General features: G+C 38.8%; 2 protein-coding genes across 7 annotated transcripts in view; one reads left to right on the top strand and one right to left on the bottom strand.

The window, feature by feature from the left end:
- Positions 1–298, top strand: part of POLI (DNA polymerase iota) — a 47,473-nt gene extending 47,175 nt beyond the window's left edge. The window contains exon 9 of the mRNA XM_058692045.1: positions 255–298. Within this exon, the coding sequence (XP_058548028.1) occupies positions 255–298 (44 nt within the window). The remainder of the gene's footprint in view (positions 1–254) is intronic.
- STARD6 (StAR related lipid transfer domain containing 6) lies at positions 189–25,159 on the bottom strand. Of its 6 annotated transcripts, none has more exons than XM_058692054.1 (9): positions 25,102–25,159; positions 24,223–24,282; positions 23,524–23,607; positions 21,739–21,832; positions 21,493–21,542; positions 11,160–11,286; positions 8,052–8,169; positions 4,819–4,912; positions 189–701 (listed from the first exon to the last, which is right to left on the bottom strand). In XM_058692054.1, the coding sequence occupies exons 4-9, from the start codon at positions 21,826–21,828 to the stop codon at positions 500–502; spliced, it is 681 nt and encodes a 226-aa protein (XP_058548037.1). In that variant the 5' UTR covers positions 21,829–21,832; positions 23,524–23,607; positions 24,223–24,282; positions 25,102–25,159; the 3' UTR covers positions 189–499. The 6 variants fall into 6 exon arrangements, with proteins under 6 accessions (XP_058548037.1, XP_058548038.1, XP_058548035.1 ...); XM_058692055.1 differs by having other exon boundaries at positions 25,065–25,150; XM_058692052.1 differs by lacking the exon at positions 25,102–25,159 and adding an exon at positions 25,065–25,081 and having other exon boundaries at positions 24,223–24,515.
- Positions 25,160–25,171: the final 12 nt, after the last annotated feature.

Here is a 25,171-nt window from a genome sequence, read left to right as displayed (position 1 = left end):
TTTTGAGAGAGAGCGTGCAAGTGGGGGAGGGGCACAGAGAGAGAGACAGAATCCAAAGCAGGCTCCAGGCTCTGAGCTGTCAGCACAGAGCCCAATGTGGGGCTCGAACCCACAGACCACAAGATCATGAGCAGAAGTCGGACGGTTAACTGAGCCACCCAGGCGCCCCAAGAAAAAACAATTTAAAATATATTTTAATTTTTAATTAATGCTGACCTCTGACTGTGTATGCTTTCTTACTGATTCTTTTGCAGGGCATTTTCCAGGGGGAACAAAACAAAAGATAAAAGTACATTAAAGGACACTTGTTATTCACATCATTCTTATATGAGATTAAAAACTATATTGAATGCTGTTCTCTTGTACGACTGACTTCTTATTTTCACAAGGTGCCTTCAGTAATTTGTACAAGGATACCGTCTAGCAAAGTTTAACAGTATTTATGCACATTGACTTGGAGGTGAGTGGCAATGACTGCCACGCATGCTCTTCTGTGGCCTCATTTCTTTTTTAGGAAAGATGAGTGGCCGTTAGGATGAGATCCGTGTCCTGATGGAATTCTGTGTGCCTTTATTCCGTCCTTTGCATTGAGGATGAAGCTTATTAAGTTGGAAGGCATGGTTGCTTCAATTATTGATGGGGACAATTTTCCTTTCATTTCTGTCTGGACAAACATCACTAGTTTGGAATGTGCTGGGTTCCTATAAACAAAGGAAGCAGTAAAAATATAAAGATTTTTGGATTTACCTACTGAATTTATAATTTCATAGAAAGCAGGATCCTTATTCACCATCGATTCCCTTCGTGGTGCTTATGATAGGACAGTTACTGAAGGCGGGGAGGGAGGAAGGAAGGGCACAAAAAGGGGCAGAGTGATTTGCACTCATAAACATTTTACATAAAAATATTAAGTAGACTATATGTTACAGTCTTCAGTCAGCTTTTCCTTTTTGTCATTTTGTTAACTTTTTTAAATTACGAAATTAATATGTGCTTACAAAAATTTAAACAAAACAGAATTTTCATAATTATTCTCCTTATTGTTTCCCAGAGATAATTACTGTACTTTTGATTGGATCTTTTCAGACTATTGCCTATGTATATATAAAGATAGCTTACATATATGCATATACGTTTGCCTACCCCACATATACACACATACACATTATTGTTTTTACAAAAATGAGATGCATTTTTCTGCAACTAGTTTTATTTTCCTCTTAGTAGGACATCATGCACTTCTTTCTGTGTTGAGACATACCAGTCGGCCTAGATATTTTTCATGACTGCATACAGTATTTCATTCTCTATGTAACCAGACCTTTCTGGACTATCATTTGGGTTGTTTCTCACTTTTTGCTGCTATACAAATAAAGCAGCAATAAAACATCTTTGTAATGGATCCATTTGGATTTCTACAAATACATAGAGTTTCTAGGTCAAAGGTTTTGTGAATTTAACATTTGGAAATATTCTTTCCAAGTGACATTAGGAAGACTGTAGTACTTCATATTCTAACCCAGTGACCTTCAAACTGGAGTATGTGAGGACTTTCCAAAGGGTGTGAGAGGATAATAACATTTAAGGGAATAAATTTTCAGGTCTCTAACCTCCACATGTACCTTTTCCCTAAGCTCATCTGAGACCATCTTTGATGGAGATGTAGGCTTCTCCTTTCCCACCAGCATGTTCATATCATCCTCTGTTGCTTTACAGAACACAAGTATACCCGTCACCTTCCCTGAATAGTACTGAGTGATACTACAGTGCTTTGTTCTGGCATGTAAAAATCTCTGAGAGGGAAGCTGGGTGGCTCAGTTAGCTAAGCATCTGACTCTTGATCTCAGCTCAGGTCTTGATCTCAGGGTCATGAGTTCATGGCCCATGTTGGGTTCCACACTGGGTGTGGAGTCTACTTAAAAAAAAAAAAAAAAAATCTCTGAGATCCCAACGGAAAAATCTGATTAATTGGAAGTGAGTTGAGTAATAAATCATGTTGTCAATTCTTTGCTTTCAATAAGATTTATGGATCTAAATTATTTGTCATTAAAAATAGTTTTTGATTAAAAAATGTTTTTGATTATAGGTCTCTATGTAATTTATGGTACATAACACAAGAGAATTTCAAAGGCATTTAATGACAGTCCTGGAATTATACTCTTTTCATTTTAAACCGCTTATTCAAAAAAAATTTCTCAGTACTTACAAAGTTGGGAGTAGACGATAGTAAGTGCTATCTCATTTTATTAGTATCGCCAATACACAGATAAAAGAGTGTAACAGTTAGAAGCATGGACTCTGGAGCCAGTCTGGATTGGTTTAAAGCTGAGCTTTGCTAGTATCTATGTTTAGCCATGAGAGAATTACTTAATCTCTCGAGGCTTCCATTTTCTTTTCCACAAAATGGAGATAGTAATACTACCTACTTCATAAGGTTATTGGGAAGACCAAATGAGCCAATTTAGGTAGACTGTTTATGGAGTGCCTGGCACAGAGCAAATGCTACCTAAGTTTTGCTAATAATCAAGGCATGTTTTCAGTAACAGTTGGCTTTTATATTTAATAGCTATGCAACATTTGGTAATATATTTTTATTTTGCTCTTTTAGTAACAATTTAATACAACATATATTTTGTAACATTCATTTATTTTTATTTTTTAATGTTTATTTTTTTGGGGGGGAGGGGCAGAGAGAGACGGAGACACAGAATCCAAAGCAGGCTCCAGGCTCTGAGCTGTCAGTACAGAACCCGATGTGGGGTTCGAACTCATGAACCGTGAGATCATGACCTGAGCTGAAATTGCATGCTTAACTGACTAAGCCACTCAGGTGCCCCAAAATATATTCTATTAGGATCAAATTATATGAGGGAAAAAAATAAGAATGTGGGAATCAAGGAGAAAATGAACGATGTAAATTTCTGAGTGTTGAAGTTTGTATGTATTTTGAAATTGATAGTGATGGTAGGTTTCAACTTATTATGGTATTTAGAGTCTATTGGATGTGCTTACCAGAGTGATATAACACTTTTTTAAAAAGTATCAATACTTAAAGTGCCGTAAATTGCATCCTTTAAATTTAATCCTATGCAAAATTTCAGTATCAACTTACAAATGTGCAAGGTGGAGTACAGTTTTACAAAATTCTTTTGGGGGGTATGAAGACCACTGCTCCCACAAACTGTGTGAGTGTCCATTTTCTCATACTCTTCTCTATGCAGTTTAGACTATTTTCACAAAAGTGTCTCTGGTGGCAGGATTGAGAATATTCACGAGCCGTGGGTAAGGTCTTAAATTTCTATTTGAGTTTCCAATATTTACTAGAAAAGTGCCTTTACTACTGATAATCTTTTTTTAAGTTTATTTATTTTGAGAGAGAGAGAGAGAGAGAGAGAACGAGAGAACGAGAGAGGGAGAGGGAGAATCCCAAGCAGGCTCTACGCTGTCAGCACAGAGCCCAACGTGGGGCTTGATCTCACCAACCGTGAGATCATGACCTGAGCCGAAATCAAAGAGTCAGACTTTTAACCAACTGAGCCACCCAGGTGCCCCCTGATAATAAGTTTTGTAAGTTTACTACATGACTAGTTTACAAATGTTGGTTGTCCAAAATGTTGTGCTGCGTGGCACAGAAGAATCATTTTCTATTAGTACCTTTCTCTGAGAATATGAATGAAACCATCTTTTCTCTAACAGGATGCTAGGCAGGGCTCTTGCCTGAAATGGGACATCTAGATCACCCTCTGTTCCATGTTTTTGACAGTGGAAAGTTAACAAGATGCAAGACGGGGCCTCAGGCTGTGATGCACACATTAGAGTGTGTAGCTTCCTGACTAGAATCCCCGCCAGTGGCTGATTTACCCAGTTGATTCGGAGCACTACCCCTTCCCTTGTGTTGCTTTCTCCTGCTGTGGAGAATGCAGTCTTGACCATAGCTTCAAAAATGACAGGTGGGTAGAAAGACCATGTATCACCGTCATATCATCTGCACCAAATGATCCTGTCCATTAATGTACATAATTGTGAAATTCTTTTGGTTCTCTAATTCAGTAGAGAACACGTTAAGGAATACAGCCTAAAATGTAATTTTATTTTTACTTTCTTCACATAAGTTTTTTTCCCCCTCCTATTAAGAGGTTTATATCTGGCCAATAAAAAATTTTACAAGTTTTTATGTGCTGATATATTTTACTTATATAAAATCATTTAGCAAAAATCAAACTTAAGGAATTTGTGAAATGAGCTACCTTGAATTAATGTACATACATTTACAAAATATGTGTATTTTATGTCACCATTTACCCCTAGGCTGGTCACCTGTGGGCAGTGACTCATCTCTGATTTCTCCAGCTCTTTCCAAATTTACCTACTGTACATCTCATTCTGCAGGTATCTGTAGGTGGTCCACTGGAAAGAATTCATTTAGGATGAAGCATTCATTACTGATAATAGTGAATATATTATAATTCTTGGGAAGTGTAATTTACAAAAATTGCTTAATAACTCACAGAAGTGACTCTAATGGGGAAATCTGAAGCATCAGGTGAAAGTTAACTGGGGGTGAAGGGATGGGGGGCAGGCAATGCATGTGTATGTGTGACTCATCCCAGAGACCTCACATCATACTTTGTAGGGAATTATCCATTCTCATGATGAAAACACTTATAAAAATTGTCATTTAAATTACACTTAGGGGCAATTTTCCCCCCCTAACAGAATATACTGGTTGCTGGCATATACTTGTACCAATGAGTTAGGAATTTAGTTAAGAATTGAACTAAAAGCCGTTAAAATAAAATAAATGCAAGTAACACTTACTCTTTCAGAGGAGAACATATATAGCCACAAGCATGGTTATAACCACGTATGTAATTTGACGATGGTGGGTATGCTGGAAAATCCACACTGTTAGCTAAGTGATTTAAAAAAAAAAGAAAGAAAGAAAATGAACCCTATTCCACAAAGATGAAAAATTCTATTTGAAGTAGTGTATTTAAAAAAATGTGTAGGGGCGCCTGGGTGGCGCAGTCGGTTAAGCGTCCGACTTCAGCCAGGTCACGATCTCGCGGTCCGTGAGTTCGAGCCCCGCGTCAGGCTCTGGGCGATGGCTCGGAGCCTGGAGCCTGTTTCCGATTCTGTGTCTCCCTCTCTCTCTGCCCCTCCCCCGTTCATGCTCTGTCTCTGTCTGTCCCAAAAATAAATAAAAAACATTAAAAAAAATAAAAATAAAAAATAAAAAAATGTGTGATATAGCATTTAATTTAATTTAGTTATTGTCAGCATTGATATTAGTTTTATACCTATGTATGTATGTTTGTACATATGTATGTGCACACAGGTCAAAACTGAGAAAATGCCTGTATGAGCACTATTGTCCTCTCAAATGATCTCATTCTAGTATCTCTAAAGATGTTGTTACCTTTTACATACAAGAAAATGTGTTAAAAGTATCATTTAATTAGCTCCTGAGATTTGAAGCAAAAAAAATCACAAAGAAAAGACTATTCTATGAAGATATCAGGTTTATAAATTTTACTAACCATTTTTTATTATTTTTTTTTAGGGTTAGATCCTTTTTTTACATATTAAAAAAATTTTTTTATGTTTAATTTTGAGACTGAGAGAAACAGAGCATGAGTGGAAGAGGGGCAGAGAGGGAGACACCGAATCAGAAGCAGGCTCCAGGATCTGAGCTGTCAGCACAGAGCCCAACGTGGGGCTCAAACTCACAGACCGTGAGATCATGACCTGAGCTGAGGTCAGATGCTTAACCGACTGAGCCACCCAGGCGCCCCTATATATTTTTAAAGTTTTTATTTGAATTCCAGTTAGATAACATACAGTGGAATATTAGTTTCAGGTGTATAATATAGTGATTCAATATTTACATATAAATTGTTAATCATTTTTTAAATAAAATATTTGATGTAGTTATTTGGTCTGTCAGTAAAGATGGTTTAAATGCTCTTTTCTGCCAATTCCCTGTAGCTAAGTCAGAGGATAATTAAAAATCAGTAGAATTTGTTTTAAGAACTGTGTGGCATAGCCATACTGTATGTGAATGTAGAAGAGAGGTGATTTGATTCTAAGTTTATGATAATTATATATACCCTTTCTGAAAATATTTTTACATTGTATTTATTTATTTGTGTGTGTGTGTGTGTGTGTGTGTGTGTGTGAGAGAGAGAGAGAGAGAGAGAGAGAGAGAGAGAGAGAGAGAGAGAGAGAGCGCACTTGTGTGCTCATGCACGCGGTGGAGGGGCAGAAGGAGAGACTCCCAAGCAGGCTCCTGTGCTGACAGCGTGGGGCTCAACCTCCCAACGATGAGATCCTCCTCTGAGCCGAAATCAAGAGTCAGAGGCTTAACCAACTGAGCTACCCAGCTGCCCTAAAAGTATTTTTAAAAACATATTTGTTTTTTTCTTGGCAATCCTTCTCTTGTCAGAGATGGTGACTTCTCTTTTAGGATTTTAACACAGGCAATCAATTCTGTGGTAAATGCAATGTAAATTACTTAACGGACAAATGAGGCTGAATGCATTTTCCCTGTTCACGGGCGAGTTCATCATCTCAACAGATCCTATTGTGCTGGCTAACGGTACTGCTGGAAGTGATATTAACAGTGTTTTTCTGTTTAAAATACGGAGATTATCCTGGTCTTTCTTTAAAACTTTTTTGGTTGTATGTCACAAACAAGTATGGATCTTTTATGAGGCATATAGTTAACCCAGAGTTTGGAAAGTCAGAAGACTTGAGTTTTAGTTCTGGTTCAGCTGCTTCTTAGCTAATGTAGCTTAATTTCTGTGAACTTTAGTTTCCTCATTGGTGAAATAATGCACACAAAATATTTAGCTCAAAGCAAGCTGCATAGTAAGTTAAATAACAACAAAAGGAACGTTAAGAAGAAAACTCAGTATTCATCAAAAATTCATTTTAAGAAAATTGCTTAAAGCAAATTTAGTATTGATCACTGAATGACGGATTACTACTACTATTTGTTGATGTTAACTTCTTCCATACTTCTTTTTTACCTTCCCTCTGACCACTAAAAATGAGATTGAAATGGTCTCCTTCAAATACAGAAAATAACAGATCTATAATTCAGACATATAGTATTTTGTGCTGTAGATGGTGAATAAACTTTTATGCACTCTCATTTTAAAAGGAGACAACCCAATGACGACTGTATGGAACTACAAGGGACAGCCACATACAAGTGATGAATATCAGGCCTTATTGCTATGCTGCAACAGAGCTGTGTTTGAGCGGGCAGAACTATGTAGTAGTCTAGTATCTGAAATTTAGAGTACTACAGACATAGAATAACTGAAACTTTGTTGGAATATAATAATTACAACACTTAATTGTCCCTACTCCCAAGTAGTTTACAATAGAGAAGATTATTCAGATAGGAATGGTGAGATTAAATTGAATTCTGGAGAAAAACAGGGCTTTAGGCTACTGTCCTACCAAAATCCCTTCACCAGGAGTTACTGTATTTATCTGAGTCCAAGTATGAACTGGTATGTGTTAAGTGAATAAAGCAAGTTACGAAAAGACTACACATTTGCATTTTACAGAGTGACACATTTTTGGGAAGGCTAAGGATATACAAGAAATATAAGCACATTTATGTAAAGACTCATCTAATGAAAATTTCTTCAGGAATTTTATCAGTTACTGGATATGCCCAATCTACATAATTCATATATAACATAGCATATCCAAAGATTAACTTTGTGTCTTACTAGTTTTAAAATGTATGCTGTGAAGTTTCAGCCTGCAAGTTATCTGTCTATACTCCGTGCTGCATGGTATAAATTGCAAAAAGGCCAAGAGATGCCATAATTATTGACTGATATAAATGGCACCTCCAGAGTTGGGTAAAACTCAGGCTTGTCTATATTATACATACATTTATTGGTCTCACCAAATAAAGAGAATAACAAATTAATTGAAAGCAGTTTCTCCCAAACTGTGAGTTAAAGGAAAACAAAATTTATTAATGACTCATAGTAATTCCAAAATCTGGGCAAAATGCTTCAACTTACAACTGATAATATCCATATTCCCTTCGCAGTGCTTGAAGTATACTAAGTCGATAAAGTCTCGGGGGGAAATTGAGCCCATGGCAAAACTTTGTGTAATGGTATGACATATGAATGTGTCCTGGAACAAATCAAACCGTAAAGATTGCAACAGTTACTTCATATCTATCCTTTGTATCTCTCCCCAGAGAATTTCACTGCATAACATTAGCTACTATTTGGAAAAAGAAGGGGGCTTTGAAGTTAGAAGAACATCATCAAATCACGCATTTTCAGTGTTAGAGGAACATTAGATCTATAACCATACGCACAGGGCAACCAAAGCAAAAATAAACAAGTGGGACCACATCAAACAAAAAAGCTCTGCACAGCAATGGAAACCATAAATAAAATGAAAAGGCAATGTACAGAAATGAGAGAAAGTAATCTGGAAATCAAATATCTGGTGAGGAATTAATGTAAGTGCAGAAAATTCAGAAAGGAATTTCGTTACTATCTACTCTTTAAATTTTTAGACAAAGGAACCGAAGCCTAACAGATTAAATCACATGCAAAACTAGAGATAAGTACAGAACTAGAACCCATGTTCCTTATTCCCAGTGTATTTCTACCAGTCCACACTGGTTAGGTAATATATTCTGACAAATATATTGGTTTAGCACCCTGTGGTATAAGGCCTTAAAATTAAGGACCAGTATAATGTGCCGCCTTGACGTTTGCTGAAGTTGGGAGAGTCTTAAATGGCCTAACTGCAAGGTATTCTCCCCATTCTGTTCCTACAGGTAAGGCCCCTTTGCCAGGCAATGCCCCTCATCACAGGATCAGCCACAGTTCCTATTTGTCCCTGAGTGGTGGGTTTCAGTTCCCTGCTGGACAGCAGAATTGATCCAACCAATCACAGCCTCCTGTAGGAGTCAGGGGTCACCTCAACCTCTTGACACCACAATGCTGGTCTTGCACAACCTCTGGTTATTTACTCTGCTCCTGGGTGCAACTCCCATGTCACCCTGCATGGCGGTGTGTCCTTGGGAGTTTAGCTAAGCTACTCCATGGTATTGCTGCTTCAGTAAACTTTTTGTTTGGCCACTGAGCCTGTGGGGGCCTTAAACTGACACTAGCCACCGCCCCCCCGCCCCCCCCCCCCCCCAAGCGCATGCCTTGGTCACCACAGTCACAAGGAAACGTCAGTTCCTGATGTAACTTCCCCAACACCCCTTCCGATCAATGGTCTCCCCTGCCTCCCACAACCTTCCCCTCGTGAGCTCCTTGGACACCTCTGGGACTTGTGTTTTACAAAATGACCTGCTCTTTTTGGTTTGAATTGGCCAATCTGGCCTTAGCCCAGGAATCCCAAAGCACTCTACTCACAGACGCTCAGGTGCCTCAGGGCCTGCCTCTCTCTGCCTGCGGCCTGCCTTGACCTCCCCATGTGGCTCCTGGAGGCGTTCCGTGTACCTTTTCCAGGACTCGTGAGTAAGAAACTTCTCTATTTCAATTTCTCTTGTGGTCTTTTGTTGAACTGTGGCTCACCATCTGGCACCCTGTGCTCCACTTAACAAATGCCAATTTGACTAAGTTGTAACAGTCCTCCTCTCCTGGACTGTGACTAATGATTGATAAACTGGTGTTGATCTCATTTGTCTAGTGTCAGATGTCAGGTCTTTGATCACCCTCATAAACCCTAGAGTAGGAATCCCTCTCTCACCAATGCAGGTGAATGAGTCAATTAAAACATCCCTGGAGATGCATACTATAAACATTCATAGGAAGGTAAAAGAATTCTTGGTGCAGTGTAATGGTATTCAGAGATTCTGTAATATACTGGAAAGGACATAGAATTGGAATCAGGAGATCAAGTGTTAAGTCATGGTTCTGCCTGGTATGCGACCTTGGGCAAGTCACATAATTTCTCTGGATCAGTTAAGTTTTTTTTGATGCCAAATCTAGTTATTACAGTTGATTTGCAGCAACAGCAGGAACGTATGAAGCATAAAAGGAACTGTGCGATTAGTGTCACGCAGTCATGAAAGAGACAGTCCAAATGTGTGAATCTTCATTTGTGGTGGACTATGCTTCTCAAACTGTATGTTTAAATCCCAAGAGAGTAATAGATAGGTGTTTTTTGTGGATAGGATCTTCAGGTGCTCTCTATAAAATGAAACATTTACTTTCCTGGGCTTTTCTACAACCTCCCCCAACTCCCAGGTTTTAAAATCAATTTAATAAAAGGAGGTAAAGTTAACCTAAGTTCTGAGAAGATGATAAGGTGATGGCAGATAAGTAGGATATTTGTTTTGACGTGTGGAATATGGTTTGGAGACTCAAAGAACCAAAGACCCAGTGACCTGAAGTTTTACACGTGTAATTGTTTATGACAATCATGAAAGTTCACTTTATGACTCGATTTTTAAAAACAGCTTATTGGGGTGTAATGTACATACCATAAAGTATAGCTGTCTTAATAAATAAGAGGTCTACAGTGTGCTGCTTTTCTTGTCTCTTACATTTGGTCTTTCCTCCCACCTCTGTGACTTAAACTTTCTACTCTAATTACCTGTACTTTTTTCTCTTTGTTTTTATTCCTCCTGTTCATCTGTTTGAGACAATGTATGTGAAAGTTCCTAAAACCACAACTATATAAGTAGATATATAGGTTTATATAACCACAATATATAGATGTTATTCCATACTATAACCTTACTCTTAAAAAAACAGTTACAGTATGTGTCTGCACTGTTCCTGCTGTCTAATGCATTATGATTAAGATAAATCTACTGACTTCCCATCAAGAAGGCATGCTTCATCTTTTTTTCTACCTAATGGAGGAGGTGAATACATAAAGTTCAATCCCCTCAAGACCAAAGGCACACGTCTGCGAGAAAGCTGGATAGATTCAGAAAGTGCTAAGCCTTTACAAGAGAATAAAGCTAATTAGAATTAAACATTTGACTAATAAAGAAGGAAGTTTTAAGGCTTTTATAAAGATTTCAATTCAATTGAGTCTATAAAATATGAAGTGTCTATAATCACACAGGTTTAATATATTCAAATCACTAATAAAACTAAAAATATATTGATACAGTAGAAGTCTGATATCAAATAGCAAATTACCGAATCAATCTTGTGTACCATATTGTACACTTTCAATGATTTATCCCATGTAACTCTGTTTTCAGGTTTGTAGAGGAACTCAGATAGCTTAGTTGTTGATTCTGGAATTATTCCTTCAACACGATATCTATAGTTAACAAAATAGAGAAAATTCAAAATTTTACTGGTTTACGCTTAGCTCAAAATATAATGTACCATAGTAGGCTAATTTAGCAAATAGCAGTAAAGAACACTTGTAGGTAATATCAGCAATTCAAAACACTAGTATTCAATTGGAAGTAGCCAGGTTTATTGAAATAAGCATTGCAGTAATTAATATAAATTATTTCAAGATGCATTTTTCTACATATCTTGTTTATAATGTTGTATAGTTGTCTTATTAGAGGGGCTACTTTTTTTTAGGATTTTTCTAAAATATTTCTCATAAATATTTACCTGCCATATTTATCATAAGCCAAATGCAATTGATGAGAAGTTTGTGTGTTTATACGTACAGTATCTTTTAGCCCCAATTCTTTTTTTTTCTTTTAAAAATTTTTTTTTTTTTTTAATTTTTTTTTTCAACGTTTTTAATTTATTTTTGGGACAGAGAGAGACAAAGCATGAACGGGGGAGGGGCAGAGAGAGAGGGAGACACAGAATCGGAAACAGGCTCCAGGCTCCGAGCCATCAGCCCAGAGCCTGACGCGGGGCTCGAACTCACGGACCGCGAGATCGTGACCTGGCTGAAGTCGGAGGCTTAACCGACTGCGCCACCCAGGCGCCCCTTTAAAATTTTTTAATGTTTATTTATTTTTGAGACAGAGAGACAGAACACAAGCTGGGAGGGGCAGAGAGATAGAGGGGAGACCCAGAGTCTGAAGCAGGCTCCAGGCTCTGAGCTGTCAGCACAAAGCCTGATGAGGGGCTTGAACTCATGAACAGCAAGATCATGACCTGAGCCAAAGTCAGCTGCTTAACAGATTGAGCCACCCAGGCCCCCAGGCCCAATTCTTAATTTATGGATGTAATGTGGTCTAAAGCAGTGGTCAGCAAATTCTCTGGGAGAGGGCCAGACGGTAAATAATTCAGGCTTTGCAGGCCACATGATCTATGTTGCAACTATTCAACTTAGCTAGGGTAGCAGTAAAGCAGCCATGGACAATATATAATGAATAGGCATGTCTGTGATACAACTGAACTTTATTTATAGACACTGACTTTTGAATTTCATTTATTTTTTGCATGTCAGGATTTGGGCAAGTAACTAACCTTTGTGCTTATCCATCAGTGAAATTAGATTTGGCTATCCATCAATGAAATTAAGACAATGTGAGAAAAATGGATTAAAAGTCAGTATTTAGGAGAAGGTTGTTGAATTAAAATGAAGTCTGAACAATATTGGCTCTACTCTTCTCCCAGTTAATCATTCTTTCCAACCTGAGGGGATAGGTTTAAGTAAAATCAAAATTTTAAACCTCTAAAAAGTTATAATTTCTGGGGGGAGTGAGATAAAAACCAAACAGTATTGTTACACTAAATAGTCATATTTATGAATGATTCTTCCTCTGAAACTTTGTTTTTATGATTTGGGAAACAAATAAGGAATTCATTAGACTATTTCTTTGTATGTTAATTTCTCTTTAAAAGCTCAGTTAGTCCTTAATTTTCTCTATAAGATATCCTCAAATTTCCTTACTATGTAATGTTTCCTTCCTTCAGATCTACAAAGTTTTAAAGAGCTTATTATGAAGCTCTGTATAAGACAATGAGAAAACAACCTGAATAATTATCAGGTCCTGTGAAAAAGAAGTCAGATATGATAACAGTTAAAATTTAAGTACAAAATTATTAAGGGATATGTATATACTACCACTGATTGTTTTTTTACATAATGAGTTATCTCTCTCTCTAGTTATATTGTAAACTTGGAGTATGAAGAGTTTTTAACCTTTTGATATTTCTAACTAACATATACATATCTTCCTTGACTTTTGATGAGGTTACACTAAGATAAATAAGATTTGGTGGGGTTTACAATAAGCTCTCTCCATTGTGAGTTGAGAATATCTTAAGCCGAAAATGCACAATAATACACCTAATCTACATCACAGCTTAGGCCTCGCCTCCTGTAATTGTGCTCAGAACACTACTTTAGCCTACAGTTGGGCAAGATCACCTAACACAAAGCCTATTTCATTAGATAGAGCTGACTATCTCATGTAATTTAGGGAAGGATATCTAATATACCTATAAGTTTATCAACATTTAAGGATTTGTGACTTTTCATATCTACTGTTTAGAATAGGGATTGGCAAGCTATGGCCTATAGGTCAAGTCTAGTGTACTTCCTGCTTTTGTAATTAGTTTTGTTGAAACACAGCCATACTTACTCACCATGGGTTGTCTATGTCTACTTATGTATAATGCTTTCATGCTATAATGGCATAAAAATGTATTGTCTATTTATGTGTTGTTCTTCCATGCTATAATGGCAGAGCTAAGTAGGTGCAACAGAGACCATAGTTGCTGCAAAGCATAAAGTATTTACTTATTCTCTGTACCTCCACTGAAAAAGTATGCCAACCCCTGGTTTAGACTATCTACTCAATGGTTAATATGTTTATTTCCCAGTCATTTGTCAAGGTGAGAAAAGTATAAGCTACAGGTATTATATGACTACAAGGCAGAAATGATTTATTTTGCTTTTTGGAAGATTATAAAACACAGTTAAAGCTCTGTATTGGGCAAAGGGTAGGCTACTAGTTAAAAATGACCTTATCTTAATTCACTAATTAGAGTTATTGGCTTTAAAAAGATATGTAAATATCAAGCCTCTTTGAAAACAAAACATTAATGTGTCTTGGCATTAATCAAATCAATCAAACATTGATTGCATCCCCAAACATTAATGCATCAATCAAAACATTGATGCATTAATGCATCAGCATCTACTGTGTTCATGGCTCTTTCAGAGATAACAATTTTGTCATAGTTGGATCTAAACTATATTTTTATATCTATTGATCATTAAGATGAACAGTTCGTTAGATATTTTACTATGATCTACACTAAAGCTTTGTGCTCATTATACATGAAGTGACCTCAGGTTAAATTAAAAATATTTTAACCGTGGTGCCTGGGTGGCTCAGTTGGTTGAGTGTCCCACTCTTGCTTTTGGCTTGGATCATGATCCCAGGGTTTTGGTATCTAGTCCCTCCTGCACCGGGCTACACACTGAGCTTGGAGACCGCTTGGGATTCTCTCTCTGTCCTCCTGCCTCTCTCCCTTGCTCATGCTCTCTCTCTAAAAATTAAAGAAAAATATATTTTAACTATTTTCTCTTGTCTTTTACAGTTTTTAACCAGCTTTAGCTGCTATATGGAATAACTGATCAGTATATGTGAAGTTACACGTTATTTACAGACCATACATTTCATGAAGATTTCAGGCAGCAATGAAAACCTTTTGGTATGTGTGGATTTATATCAACATACTAATTTTAATGTCTCTAAATACTTTATGGCCTTTTATGATTTTTGTGAATGAGCACTGCCAGAAGAGTAACTAGGAGGTTGAGGAGGAAAAAAATAATATAAAGTGTTTATTTTGGCATACTAGAAACTGTAAACTTGGGGAAGCATCTGTAAGATGATAAGACACTCACGGGCTTTTAGTGATCATATTTTTCACATATCCTATGTGATATTAGAGTTGGGGGTGGGACTTCCAGAGTAGCTGTGTGAGAATTTTAGTAAATCCTCCTCCACAGTGACAACAACTGTTTCACAATAACAAACTGATGAAAATTACCTTAAAAAACAGCTATTGAAATTCTCTAGAAAATGACCAAAGGTCTTTCAGGAAATGGAGAAACATTTATTCAAGAATATGTACTAAATCTAGATAGGAAAAGTAAGAGTCTGTAGCATCTGAGCCACGATCTGCTTCTAGCCAACCCCTTTTCACACCTGGAAGACAAGGAGGGGCTCCCTCTCCCCACTAGCTCCCAGTCTAGGGCTATGGTTTTATCCTAGAGGGGTGGGTCACTGACATCACTCAGCTCATGTTGTTAAACTCTATTCCCAGTAGGCACTGATGAGAAGACTGAGGCTTCTTTACCCCACCCAGAATTTACTGATAGGAAGAGGGCTCTGTCCAGGGCACAACAGGCGTAAATATTGAGGCCTATTTCCCCTTCCTGCTACATTAAGAGGGCAAACTGAAGTCATAGCAGCATCTCTCCCCAGTGTCACCCTCACATCCCCCTTCTGCTCATGGATGGAGGCGTCACTCAGCTCCAATAGTAGTGCATAGGCTCTGCTCAGGGGCAAAAGCAAGACAAAATGAGCTGGCAGTATCTCAGCTATGCCTGAGAAGATGGATTTCATTTGGAACAAAATGTGGAGAAAATTTTGAAAAAACAAATACAGATCTTGTTAGTGAACAATTAGAGGAATTACATGGAACTAGTGCAAAAGCACAAAAGACCAGCCAGAAGTAGGGAGAGATAACAGCTAGATGAACAACAGAAGATCACACTATCCCTGGCAGGGGGGCTGTGGTGTGGAAGGTTGTGTACATGAAGTAGACTGTCCCTGATGAGAGCAAGTGGAGTGGATGTATTACGTTGCCCCTACTCAGATATAAGAATGGATGTACAAGGATACCCTGACTCAGAACAGTCAGAGTAGGTACATAGGCTGCCCGTATTCAGAGCAATCAGAGTGTATGTACTAGGCAGCTCCCACCTAGAAAAGAGGGGATGTACTAGGCTGCCCGAACTCAGAGAAATCAGAATGCATGTACTAGGCTCTCCCACCGGAACTAAGCAGATTGGATGTCTTAGGCTGCCCAGACTCAGAGCAATCAGAGTTTATGTATAAGGCTGCCCCTTCTCCAGAGCAGTAAGAAGGTCTACAGGCCTTCCCCTATTCAGAGCAATCAGGAGGATATACTGGGCTGTCTCTAGTCAAAGCAATCAGTCAAAGAAGTCAAAGCCTCTAATCAAAACAAAGCGTGTTATACCAGGTTGCCCCTACTCTGAGCAATCAGATTAGATACACTAGGTCGCAGCTATGCAGAACAAGCAGAGTGTATATACTAGGATGGTCCTACTCAAGCATTTTGATTGGGTGTACCAGGCTGCCACTACTATGGGGTAATCAGAGTGGATGTAAAAGACTGCCCACTCAGAATAATTATACTGGATGTACCAGGCTGCTCCTATTCAGAAACGATCAGAATGGATGTCCTAGGCTGCCCCTCACGGGAGCATTCAATGCAAGGTATGGGTTGGTGACTTACAAGCATTTTCCAAGCTGCATACAGATTAATCAACAAAGAATTGAAGGCTTACTGCCTTTAGAGACTTAAGTGTAACCTCTGACACATAATGTGTCCCGACTACTTTAAAATAAAATCATACTCTTTGCTGCTGTTCTGGAGGAATGTCTGTATGCCCTCGAGTGCTCCCTCTGAGGAGTGACTGGTTGCAGAACTTCCAAGTTACTTGTCTCTGGCTAAGTGCAGGAAAAAATCATAAAACTGCTGAATTGTGAAAACAGCCTGTAAACCACACACAGTTCCAACTGTAAAGGGTAAAAATCTTGCTAGTTTGGGGGTCTTAAGCACAACTTGTGATCAATAAATGGCTTCTGTTGATCCCTCCTATAGGCTAAAGGATAAAAACAAGGGAAAAAAATCAGAGCAGGGATTATCAGAGGCTGCAGAATAGACTTCCAGAATTAGTCTACACAAACCACCCAACTAATAAATATAACAACAAGCCCTGGGTGGGTGGGTGGAATCTGTATCCAGAGTTGCCACAGTACATGAATATTCAGTTAATTAAATAATTAAATATTAAATATTAAATAATTAAATATTCAGTTTTCAATAAAAAAACTATGAGGCATTCATGCAAAGAAACATGAGTGTGATGTATGCAAGGAAAAACCACAGGCTAGAAAATACTTGTAGGATCTAAGAGGAGTAAATTAAAACATTGAAAAAAATTATTAGCCTACTGCCTGACATATAGTAAAAGATTAATAAATGTTAGCTGCTGCTAACATTTTGGGGAATGTGTAGTGTTGAATTGTGTGCTGGTAATCTGTATTACATCCCTTGAGGGTGGAAAGAAAGAAATTCCCACCAAAGAATTGGCACCCTTCTCTTGCATATACCCAAGTGCTCCAAGCTAACCACAAAAGGAACTTTTTGGGTAGGAAATTATGAAATCAAGGTGTAAGTGCTAAGAAGATATCTTTGGTTTATATTTTTGTACTGCAGTTACAAGGGAAATTTAAATACTTTCTATTTGGCAACCAATATAATAGAACTAAAGTCCATAAGTTCAGTCAATACACATTTGTCGAGTGTCTAAGTGATAGACACTCTTCGGGTGCTAGGGATACTGTGACAAACAAAAGTGATTTCTTTATAATCTCGTTCCTATTCAGGTTCCTATTTCCATCAAGTTTACAGTATTTTTTTGTTTGTTTGTTTTTTTACTGTTTATTTATTTTGAGAGAAAGAGAGTGCGTGAGAGAGCATGTGAGCAGGGGAGGGGCAGAGAAAGAGGGAGAGAGAGAATCCCAAGCAGGCTCCATGTTGACAGTGCAGATCCTGACATGGGGTTCAATCCCACGAACTGTGAGATCATGACCTGAGCCAAAACCAAGAGCCGGACACTTAACCGATTGAGCCACGCAGGTGTCCCAAGTTTATATTCTAATAAGACATATACTAAATGAGAGAACAAAGGAAGAAGATAAATTTCACATAGTGATAGATGCAAATGAAGAAGGTGGCAGAGTGGTGTAGTAAACAGCAAGTGGGTGTGGCCAGGAAGGTCACTCTAAAGAGCAAGGAGGCTGAGATCTTGAGGACAAAAATGACATTAGCCTTGGAAAGATTTGGGGGAAGAACATGCCAGGCAAGTGAAGAGCAACTACAAAGGCTCTAAGGCCGGTTTAAGTTCATTGCATTCATGCAACGGTAGTAGGAGAGCAAGGGTGAAATGGTAGGAGAGGTCAGAGAGGTAGGCTAGGGTTAGATAGTGCCTTGCAGAGCTTGATAAAGGGTTTGGATTTTATTTTAGATGCAATGGGAAGGCTTTAGAAGATTTTAGGTAGGGGAGTGACATAATCTGAATTATTTCAAGCATCTACTTTGGCCATTGTGTGAAGAACAGGATACAGTTGAGTAAGAATAGATCCATGGAGTCCATTAGGAGTTACTGAGCTAATCCAGATAGAGATGGTAATGGCCTACACTGGGATGACAGCAGGGAAATAATGAAAAATAAATCACTTCTCTGTACATATCTAGTCAATTAGAGCTTCTATTAGAATCCAAATCTGAGATGAGAGATCTGTTATCCAGGCCAATATTTTACAAGCATGTCCTTGGTCAAAAACATGTGGAAATGTTAAACAGGTTTCTTTACACTAGGATTTCTCTGATCTTAAGAGTGTATTTCCAAGAAGAGAATATAGTCTGGAGTGTTTAGAAAAACTTATTTGATAATGCAACCCCTTTACCCCTAAAGGGCATTTTGAGGGATTACATTTCTCCCAAATACTAGTTTGGCAAATAGCATTAGACCATCCTATCTAGCCGAAAGTGTGCAATGTTCACACTCTGTTGCCCATTCTAAATTCATATTCATGTTTCTCACTTTGGTTATTTCCAACTCTGTAACTAAAATGTGGAGCTCTCTTTGATGTACTGGAAAAGTTGTAAGCTTCCCTAGATTTTCCCCTTGAGTTGACTGCAATTCTCACTTTCTTCTCAATCCAGGCCAGGGGAGGTCAATTTTTGACCGAGGCAGACCAACCTGACCAACATGTTCAGACAAGTTTCCTTTGTAGTAACCTAAATATCTGCCATAGCTGACACAGAATAATAGAGGTATTTTGAAAAAAAAACAAAAACAAAAACAAAAACAAAAAAACTGGTCCAGTCATACTCTCCTTCTGTACATAAACATGGCAAATTTAGAAGAATCTGTGGGTTGACCTTGAGAAAACAAGTATGCAAAACGGTTGCATTACCTTTTATCAAACTTAATTTATTTTTATTTCTTTATTTATTTTGAGAGAGAGAGAGAGAGTGAGTGAGGGGGAGAGAGGCAGAGAGAGAGGGAGAGAGAGAATCTTAAGCAGGCTCCGTGCCACCAGTGCGGAGCCCCATGCGGGGCTCGAACTCACGAACTGTGAGATGATGACCTGAGCCGAACTCAAGAGTCAGATGCTTAACTGACTGAGCCATCCAGGTGCCCCCATAACCCTCATTTTAAAGCTGTGTTTGATATTTACTGGACTCTAGCGCAACTATAAAAAAGAATTAAAAGACGGTTTTCCAAAACCCGTGTGTGATAGTCTCTAACATGGCCCCCACTCGTCTCCACTTCCTGGTACTCACACACTTGTGGACTCCCCTTCCCCTGAGTCAGGCTGGATCTAGCGATTCACTTCTGATAAACTGAATATTCCAAAAGTGATGAGAGGTCACTTCCAAGATTAGGCTGCAGAAAGGCTTTGGCTCCTGACTTACTTGCTCCTTCTCTTGCTTTCTCCTAGATTCCTCACTGTGAGGAAAGCAAACGTCATGTTGTGAATAGCCCTGTGGAGCAGTCCCTATGTCAAGGAACTGAGGAAGGCTTCCAGCCTAGAGCCAGAAAGGAACTGAGGCCCTCAGTCCAACAAGCCCAGGAAGATCCAAATTCTGCCAACAACCATGGAAGTGAGCTTGGAAGTAGAGCAGCCGCCAGATAAGACCAAAGCCCCAGGTGACAGCTTGATTGCAGCTTTCTAAGAATCCTTGAGGCAGAGGCACCAGGCTGAGCTACACCTGGAATCCTGACCATGGGATAATAGTGTTAAGACACTAAGAAATGGGGTATGATATTTTTGTGCATCAATAACTAGTACACAGTGCGTATAAATTTCACTTAAAATGTGAGTGAAAAAAGTCCCAATTTTTGTTTGGTTTTGCATGAAAGAGTAAAATGCCTCTGATCAAAAATCTCCATAAAGCTTTAAAACAGCCCATTTGGAGCTACTCCTTGAATGGCTCTAGGTGTGGTAGAGTACCTTGCACACAGATATCCAAGGAGTATTGTTGAATGAATAAATAACTCCCAAGGTTTCTTTGATGCATAGGTTGCTGTCTATACTTGTCCAGTATGTAAGACGCCAACAAGCTATAATATTTTTCTAAGAGTTTATTCCTCTAGTGTCACTGGCATTGACCTCACCTACTTCCCTCCTCGGTCTGTTTTTGAAAGCGCCTCTATTAGAATCATTACTTATTTTTTTTTGTATTAAAAAAATGTTTTTTTAATGTGTACTTATTTTTGACAGAGAGAGAGAGAGAGAGAGAGAGAGAGAGAGAGACAGAGCAGGAGCGGGGGAGGGGTAAAGAGAGAGGGAGACACAGAATCTGAAGCAGGCTCCAGGCTCCGAGCTGTCAGCACAGAGCCTGACGTGGGACTTGAACTCACAGACCGCGAGATCATGACCTGAGCCGAAGTCGGACGCTCAACCGACTGAGCCACCCAGGCGTCCCTAGAATCATTACTCATTTAGACAATGAAAGTAGGGATTATCTTCCTGATAATTATTAAAATGAGTAGGACAAGGCATACCAGTTTTGTCTTATAGTAAAAAAATTGGATTGAGACAAAAGGTAAGCAAATTTTAGTCAGATAAAAAAAGAGCAAGAAATACAAAATGAAGAAAAAGTGGACTCAAAAAAAAAAAAAGGAAAGGAATAAAATTTGATTTCGATAACATATGATGTGTTTGCATTAATGTGATATCATGAACAATGAATGAACAACTTTTAAGAATAAGGTTAAAAATGTCAGCCCACTACCCTCAGTGTAGTTATATCTGAAATAACAGGATCCTCAAAAATATCCTTAAAAGCAGCTTTCAGAAAACATTACATGTATCAGCAAGAGAAATGACTTGGGGAAAAAAACTTTATTTTATAGTGGCTTATTTAACGGAAAGGTGAAACGTTTGAAAGGCTGCAAAACACTACTGTTATCAAGGAAACACCAATCTGTTTTTATAGTAATTATTTCTTGATGTAGAAATTTCCTGTCTTGGTGAATTGTTCGCTTGGAAAGACTTTTTTTCCTGGTTGTCTTCAAGTTTGAAAATGATTAGGTGGTACATAATTGCTCTAATTTATTAATACCAAATTTAAACTAGTGACTTAATAATTTCTATTTCCTGATTACTATCAAGCAATGTTATAGCCAGTGAAGCAGCACTGAATTCTAGATATATCAATGCCATTGAATTCATAACGTCTATAAATAGGAAACTGTACTCACAGATTTCCATGGAATCTTTTAGAAGCCTTGCTGGAAACAGTTATCTTTTTCTCAAAGGGGAATAAAAATCCAGAAATAAATTAGCTGTCAGATACAGAAAAAAAAATGAAAAATAAAAACCAACAAACAAAAAGTAAAAATATATTTTTTTGGTTTGTAAAAGAAAAACATTTTAAAAAGTCTATATAATGAATTTCTTCTCATTAAAAAATAAACCCTTGAACCATATTTAACTTGTTTCCTTACTGAAGTCTTAACCACTTTCCAGCCTGAGGTATCTTGATTGTATCCTAAAATTTCTTGAGCAGTTTCTTGGGCGAGCGTCTTATAGTCCATCTACCTGCAAAGTTGTAAAAACAGATGACTGGTAAGAATATAATCATACAAAACAATTTTAAAATGCTGTATTACATTTTAATACTATTTCTACAGTGCCTGTCACATAGTAATGAAGAATCATTACTTGTTTTTTAATTAAGTTTTTATTTAATAATTGCTAAATGCATGCACGTATGAATTCCTTCTTCCTTATTCATAGTTTTTCAAATAGAAAGTGTGGTATACTATGAAGAGCAGGCTTTGGACTGAAAGAGAACTTGGTCAAATTCTGTCTCTGCCACTAATTGTGAACCACATTATTTAATATTTCCGTTTTCCCATTTTCTGGGATAATAACTAAATGTTGAATTAATGTGAGGATTGAGATAATGCACTTAACTGTCCTACTCCATGCCTGGTACATAATAAGCATTCAATAAATCATTAGTATTTCCAAAGGCTTAATCATGCTTCCTTACTCCTGTATAGCTGCATCATCTGATGATCAAGTGTTCTTGGAAATTAGTCTTTTTATTATTTATTCATGTATTTATTTAAAAAATTCTTTTTAATGTTTGTTTATTTTTGAGAGAGAGAGAGAGAGAGAGAGAGACAGAGCACAAGCAGGTAGGGGCAGAGAGACAGGGAAACACAGAATCTGAAGCAGGCTCCAGGCTCTGAGCTGTCAGCACAGAGCCCGACACAGGGCTCAAACCCATGAATCATTAAGATCATGATCTGAGCCAAAGTCAGAGGCTCAAAAGACTGAGCCACCCAGGTGCTCCGGGAATTAGTCTTTTTAAAGTGAGGGCAGTGGCATTAAATGATCTGACCCTTGGTTTCCTCTCCAAAGGCAACTCCTACCTGCTTCTCTCCCACTCAGCTTCAATCATACTGACTTGGCTGTTCCTCAGATACAACCAAGCATCTTCCTACCTCAGGGTCTTTGTACTTACTGTTCCCTCTGCTTGTAACATTCTTCCCAAATATGAATGACAGATTCCTCTTCGTTGGTGTCTTGTTTAAATTTCACCTCTTCAGACAGGATCGAGTTCAAACCAGTTCAATATAAACATATTTACTAAATCCTTTACTAGGGATTAGGTACTGTGGTAGGTGTGGCAAAAACAGGTGAGATACTGTTTCTGTTCTGAATGGGTTCAGGAAACTGGAGTCTCATTGGTCCTTTGGCCCATCATCTAGTTTTCAGTTACGGGAAGCTGGTTGGTATGGTGGGAAGAAACACACAGCTGGATTCAAATCCTAACTTTGCCTCTCACCACAAGCTACATTATTTTGAATACATTGCTTAACCCTTAATTTCAATGTTTACATCTATAGATTGGGGATAGTAATACTTATCTCATGGAGTCATTATAAGGATTAAGTGAGTTAATATATGCCAACGTGACTGAAACAGTGTGGGGCTCCTTCTTGATGATCAGAAATACTAGTTTCTTTTCTTGAAATGACACATTTAAATCTACCTTTTAAAAAACTCTCCAAAGAGCTGCCTCAATAAGCCTTCTGAAAGTTTAATGATCAGAACCATGTCTGAATTAGCTCTCACCTAAAGGTCTAGGTTGGATTATAAATCCACCTTCTCTTATTTTGTTCTCCAGCAAGGCATAACACCTAGTTGACATCTATATTTGAACAGCTTTAGTAAACCATTACAACTCCTTTTTCCTAGTAGACTTTCAGTTTCTTTACCTTTCCTAATAGATCTAGTCCAGAGTTTTAATAATTATTGGGACTCTTCTCCAAATCCTTGTGGAGATCTCCATATTTCTTAACCTGTGAAGGAACAAAGAAGAATTATTTTGATCCATGAATTAGGTCAATATATTTGATCATTTCCTTAATATTTTCTCAGTGTTCTTTATTTTCACTTTATACCCTCATTAGGACACATTTGCTATATATGCCCATGATGAAAGAAAAAAGTAGTAAGAGAAGCGTTAATAATACTGTTTATGAAAGGAAACTTTAAGAAATTATTTTAAAGAAGGACTGGTTAAAAAGACATTCTGGTGGAATGTAAATAAAGATGTCTAACTTTTTAAGCTCATGCCATTAACAGTCCTTGGCTGGTCCCTGATCTGTGCTTGCCCCAGCATATATAACACAGTTCTTTATTTCCTATCGCAACATACTTGATACTGACTGATTTAAAGAAGCACAGATTATTGGAACATAGCACTAGGGTGTAAACTCCTGCAGGGACTTTGACTTACTCATTTTCAAATCACTAGCACTTCCTGCCACAATAAACGTGTTTAATTGAACCACTCAATTGCATTTTATAGCTCGTGGACCTTTTCGTTTGCCAGGAAAAAAGGAAAGGTTACGTTTAGTGGGCTAGAGAGGGTGCAAAGAAGAAAACAAACAGCAGGACTACAGGGCCATTACCTTGTGATGTAACATCAGATGGACTGGAACATATTCCGGTGGAGTAATGGTCAAGGATATCTTCACCCACAGGGTCAGTGGAAAATAAACATAAACCAATATTGAGATGACATCTTTTTTTGGATACACCACTTGGTTGAAACTGGATTCTTCGCACCTCATATCCTGTCCCAGCCTCGTAGACAGAATCACGTATGTTGTTAGTGGTCTTTACATCTGTTTGTATATAATCTCCCTTTTTCTGGGCTGCCTGACTGGGTCCCCAATCCCTGCTGGGTCACTGACATTCTTCCCTGGGAATCAAGGTCCCCAGGGAATTTGTTAAATCCCATCCCTGACCAAACTCCCTCCTCCAATCTCGCATCTGCTCTATTGCGAGGGGCTGGCTGCAAGCCCAGAAGGACCGGGCTCAGGGATGGGATGCGGAAGGCACCGAGGAGGGAGGGAAGGAAGTGGTCCTGGGAGCTGCCCCTCCACCACCGGCGGAGATGGTGTCTCATCCTGGGAGGGGGTGCTCTGAAGGCGGGGACGCCGAGATCAAACCGGCAGCCGCCAGCGCCCCCGAGTCTCCTTCCCCACCTCGTCCCCTCACACACTCTCGGGGAGCCAGCCGAGGGAAGTTCAGCTTATCATCTGCGCAGAGTAGCCGCAAAGAGTGGTGACCGAGGAGGGGCGGGCGTGCGGGGCAGCGGGACGAAGCTCTCCGGAGTCAACCAACCACGCCCTCCGCTCCCCACCCCCCAACCCCATAAAGACGAGGACGAAGAAACTACACTTCCCGGCTGCGAGTGCGACCTTACACCCTGCCGCGCCCCCTTTCCCCTGCGGCCTCCGCCCCTCACCCAGCTGCCCCGGGCGCCGAGCGCCACGCATGCGCACCGCAAGCCAGCGCCATGTTGGATCAGTTTGAAAGCGAGCGCGGGCGTCGCGTTCCGCTGTGACGGCGGAG

The sequence above is a fragment of the Neofelis nebulosa genome, chromosome 11, assembly GCF_028018385.1.
Source record: "Neofelis nebulosa isolate mNeoNeb1 chromosome 11, mNeoNeb1.pri, whole genome shotgun sequence".
In the NCBI taxonomy this organism is placed as follows: domain Eukaryota; kingdom Metazoa; phylum Chordata; class Mammalia; order Carnivora; family Felidae; genus Neofelis; species Neofelis nebulosa.
This window is presented reverse-complemented; position numbering and strand designations above follow the sequence as displayed.

Bases quoted from the DNA above. Each gene is read 5' to 3' on its own strand.
- STARD6 (XM_058692054.1), bottom strand. From the start codon at position 21,828: ATGGACTATAAGACGCTCGCCCAAGAAACTGCTCAAGAAATTTTAGGA. The intron at 4,913-8,051 runs GTAAGTTGAAGC...TAAATCACTTAG, and splicing joins GAATATGGATATTATCAGTT to CTAACAGTGTGGATTTTCCA. The intron at 702-4,818 runs GTAAGTGTTACT...CTTTGTTTATAG, and splicing joins ATATGTTCTCCTCTGAAAGA to GAACCCAGCACATTCCAAAC.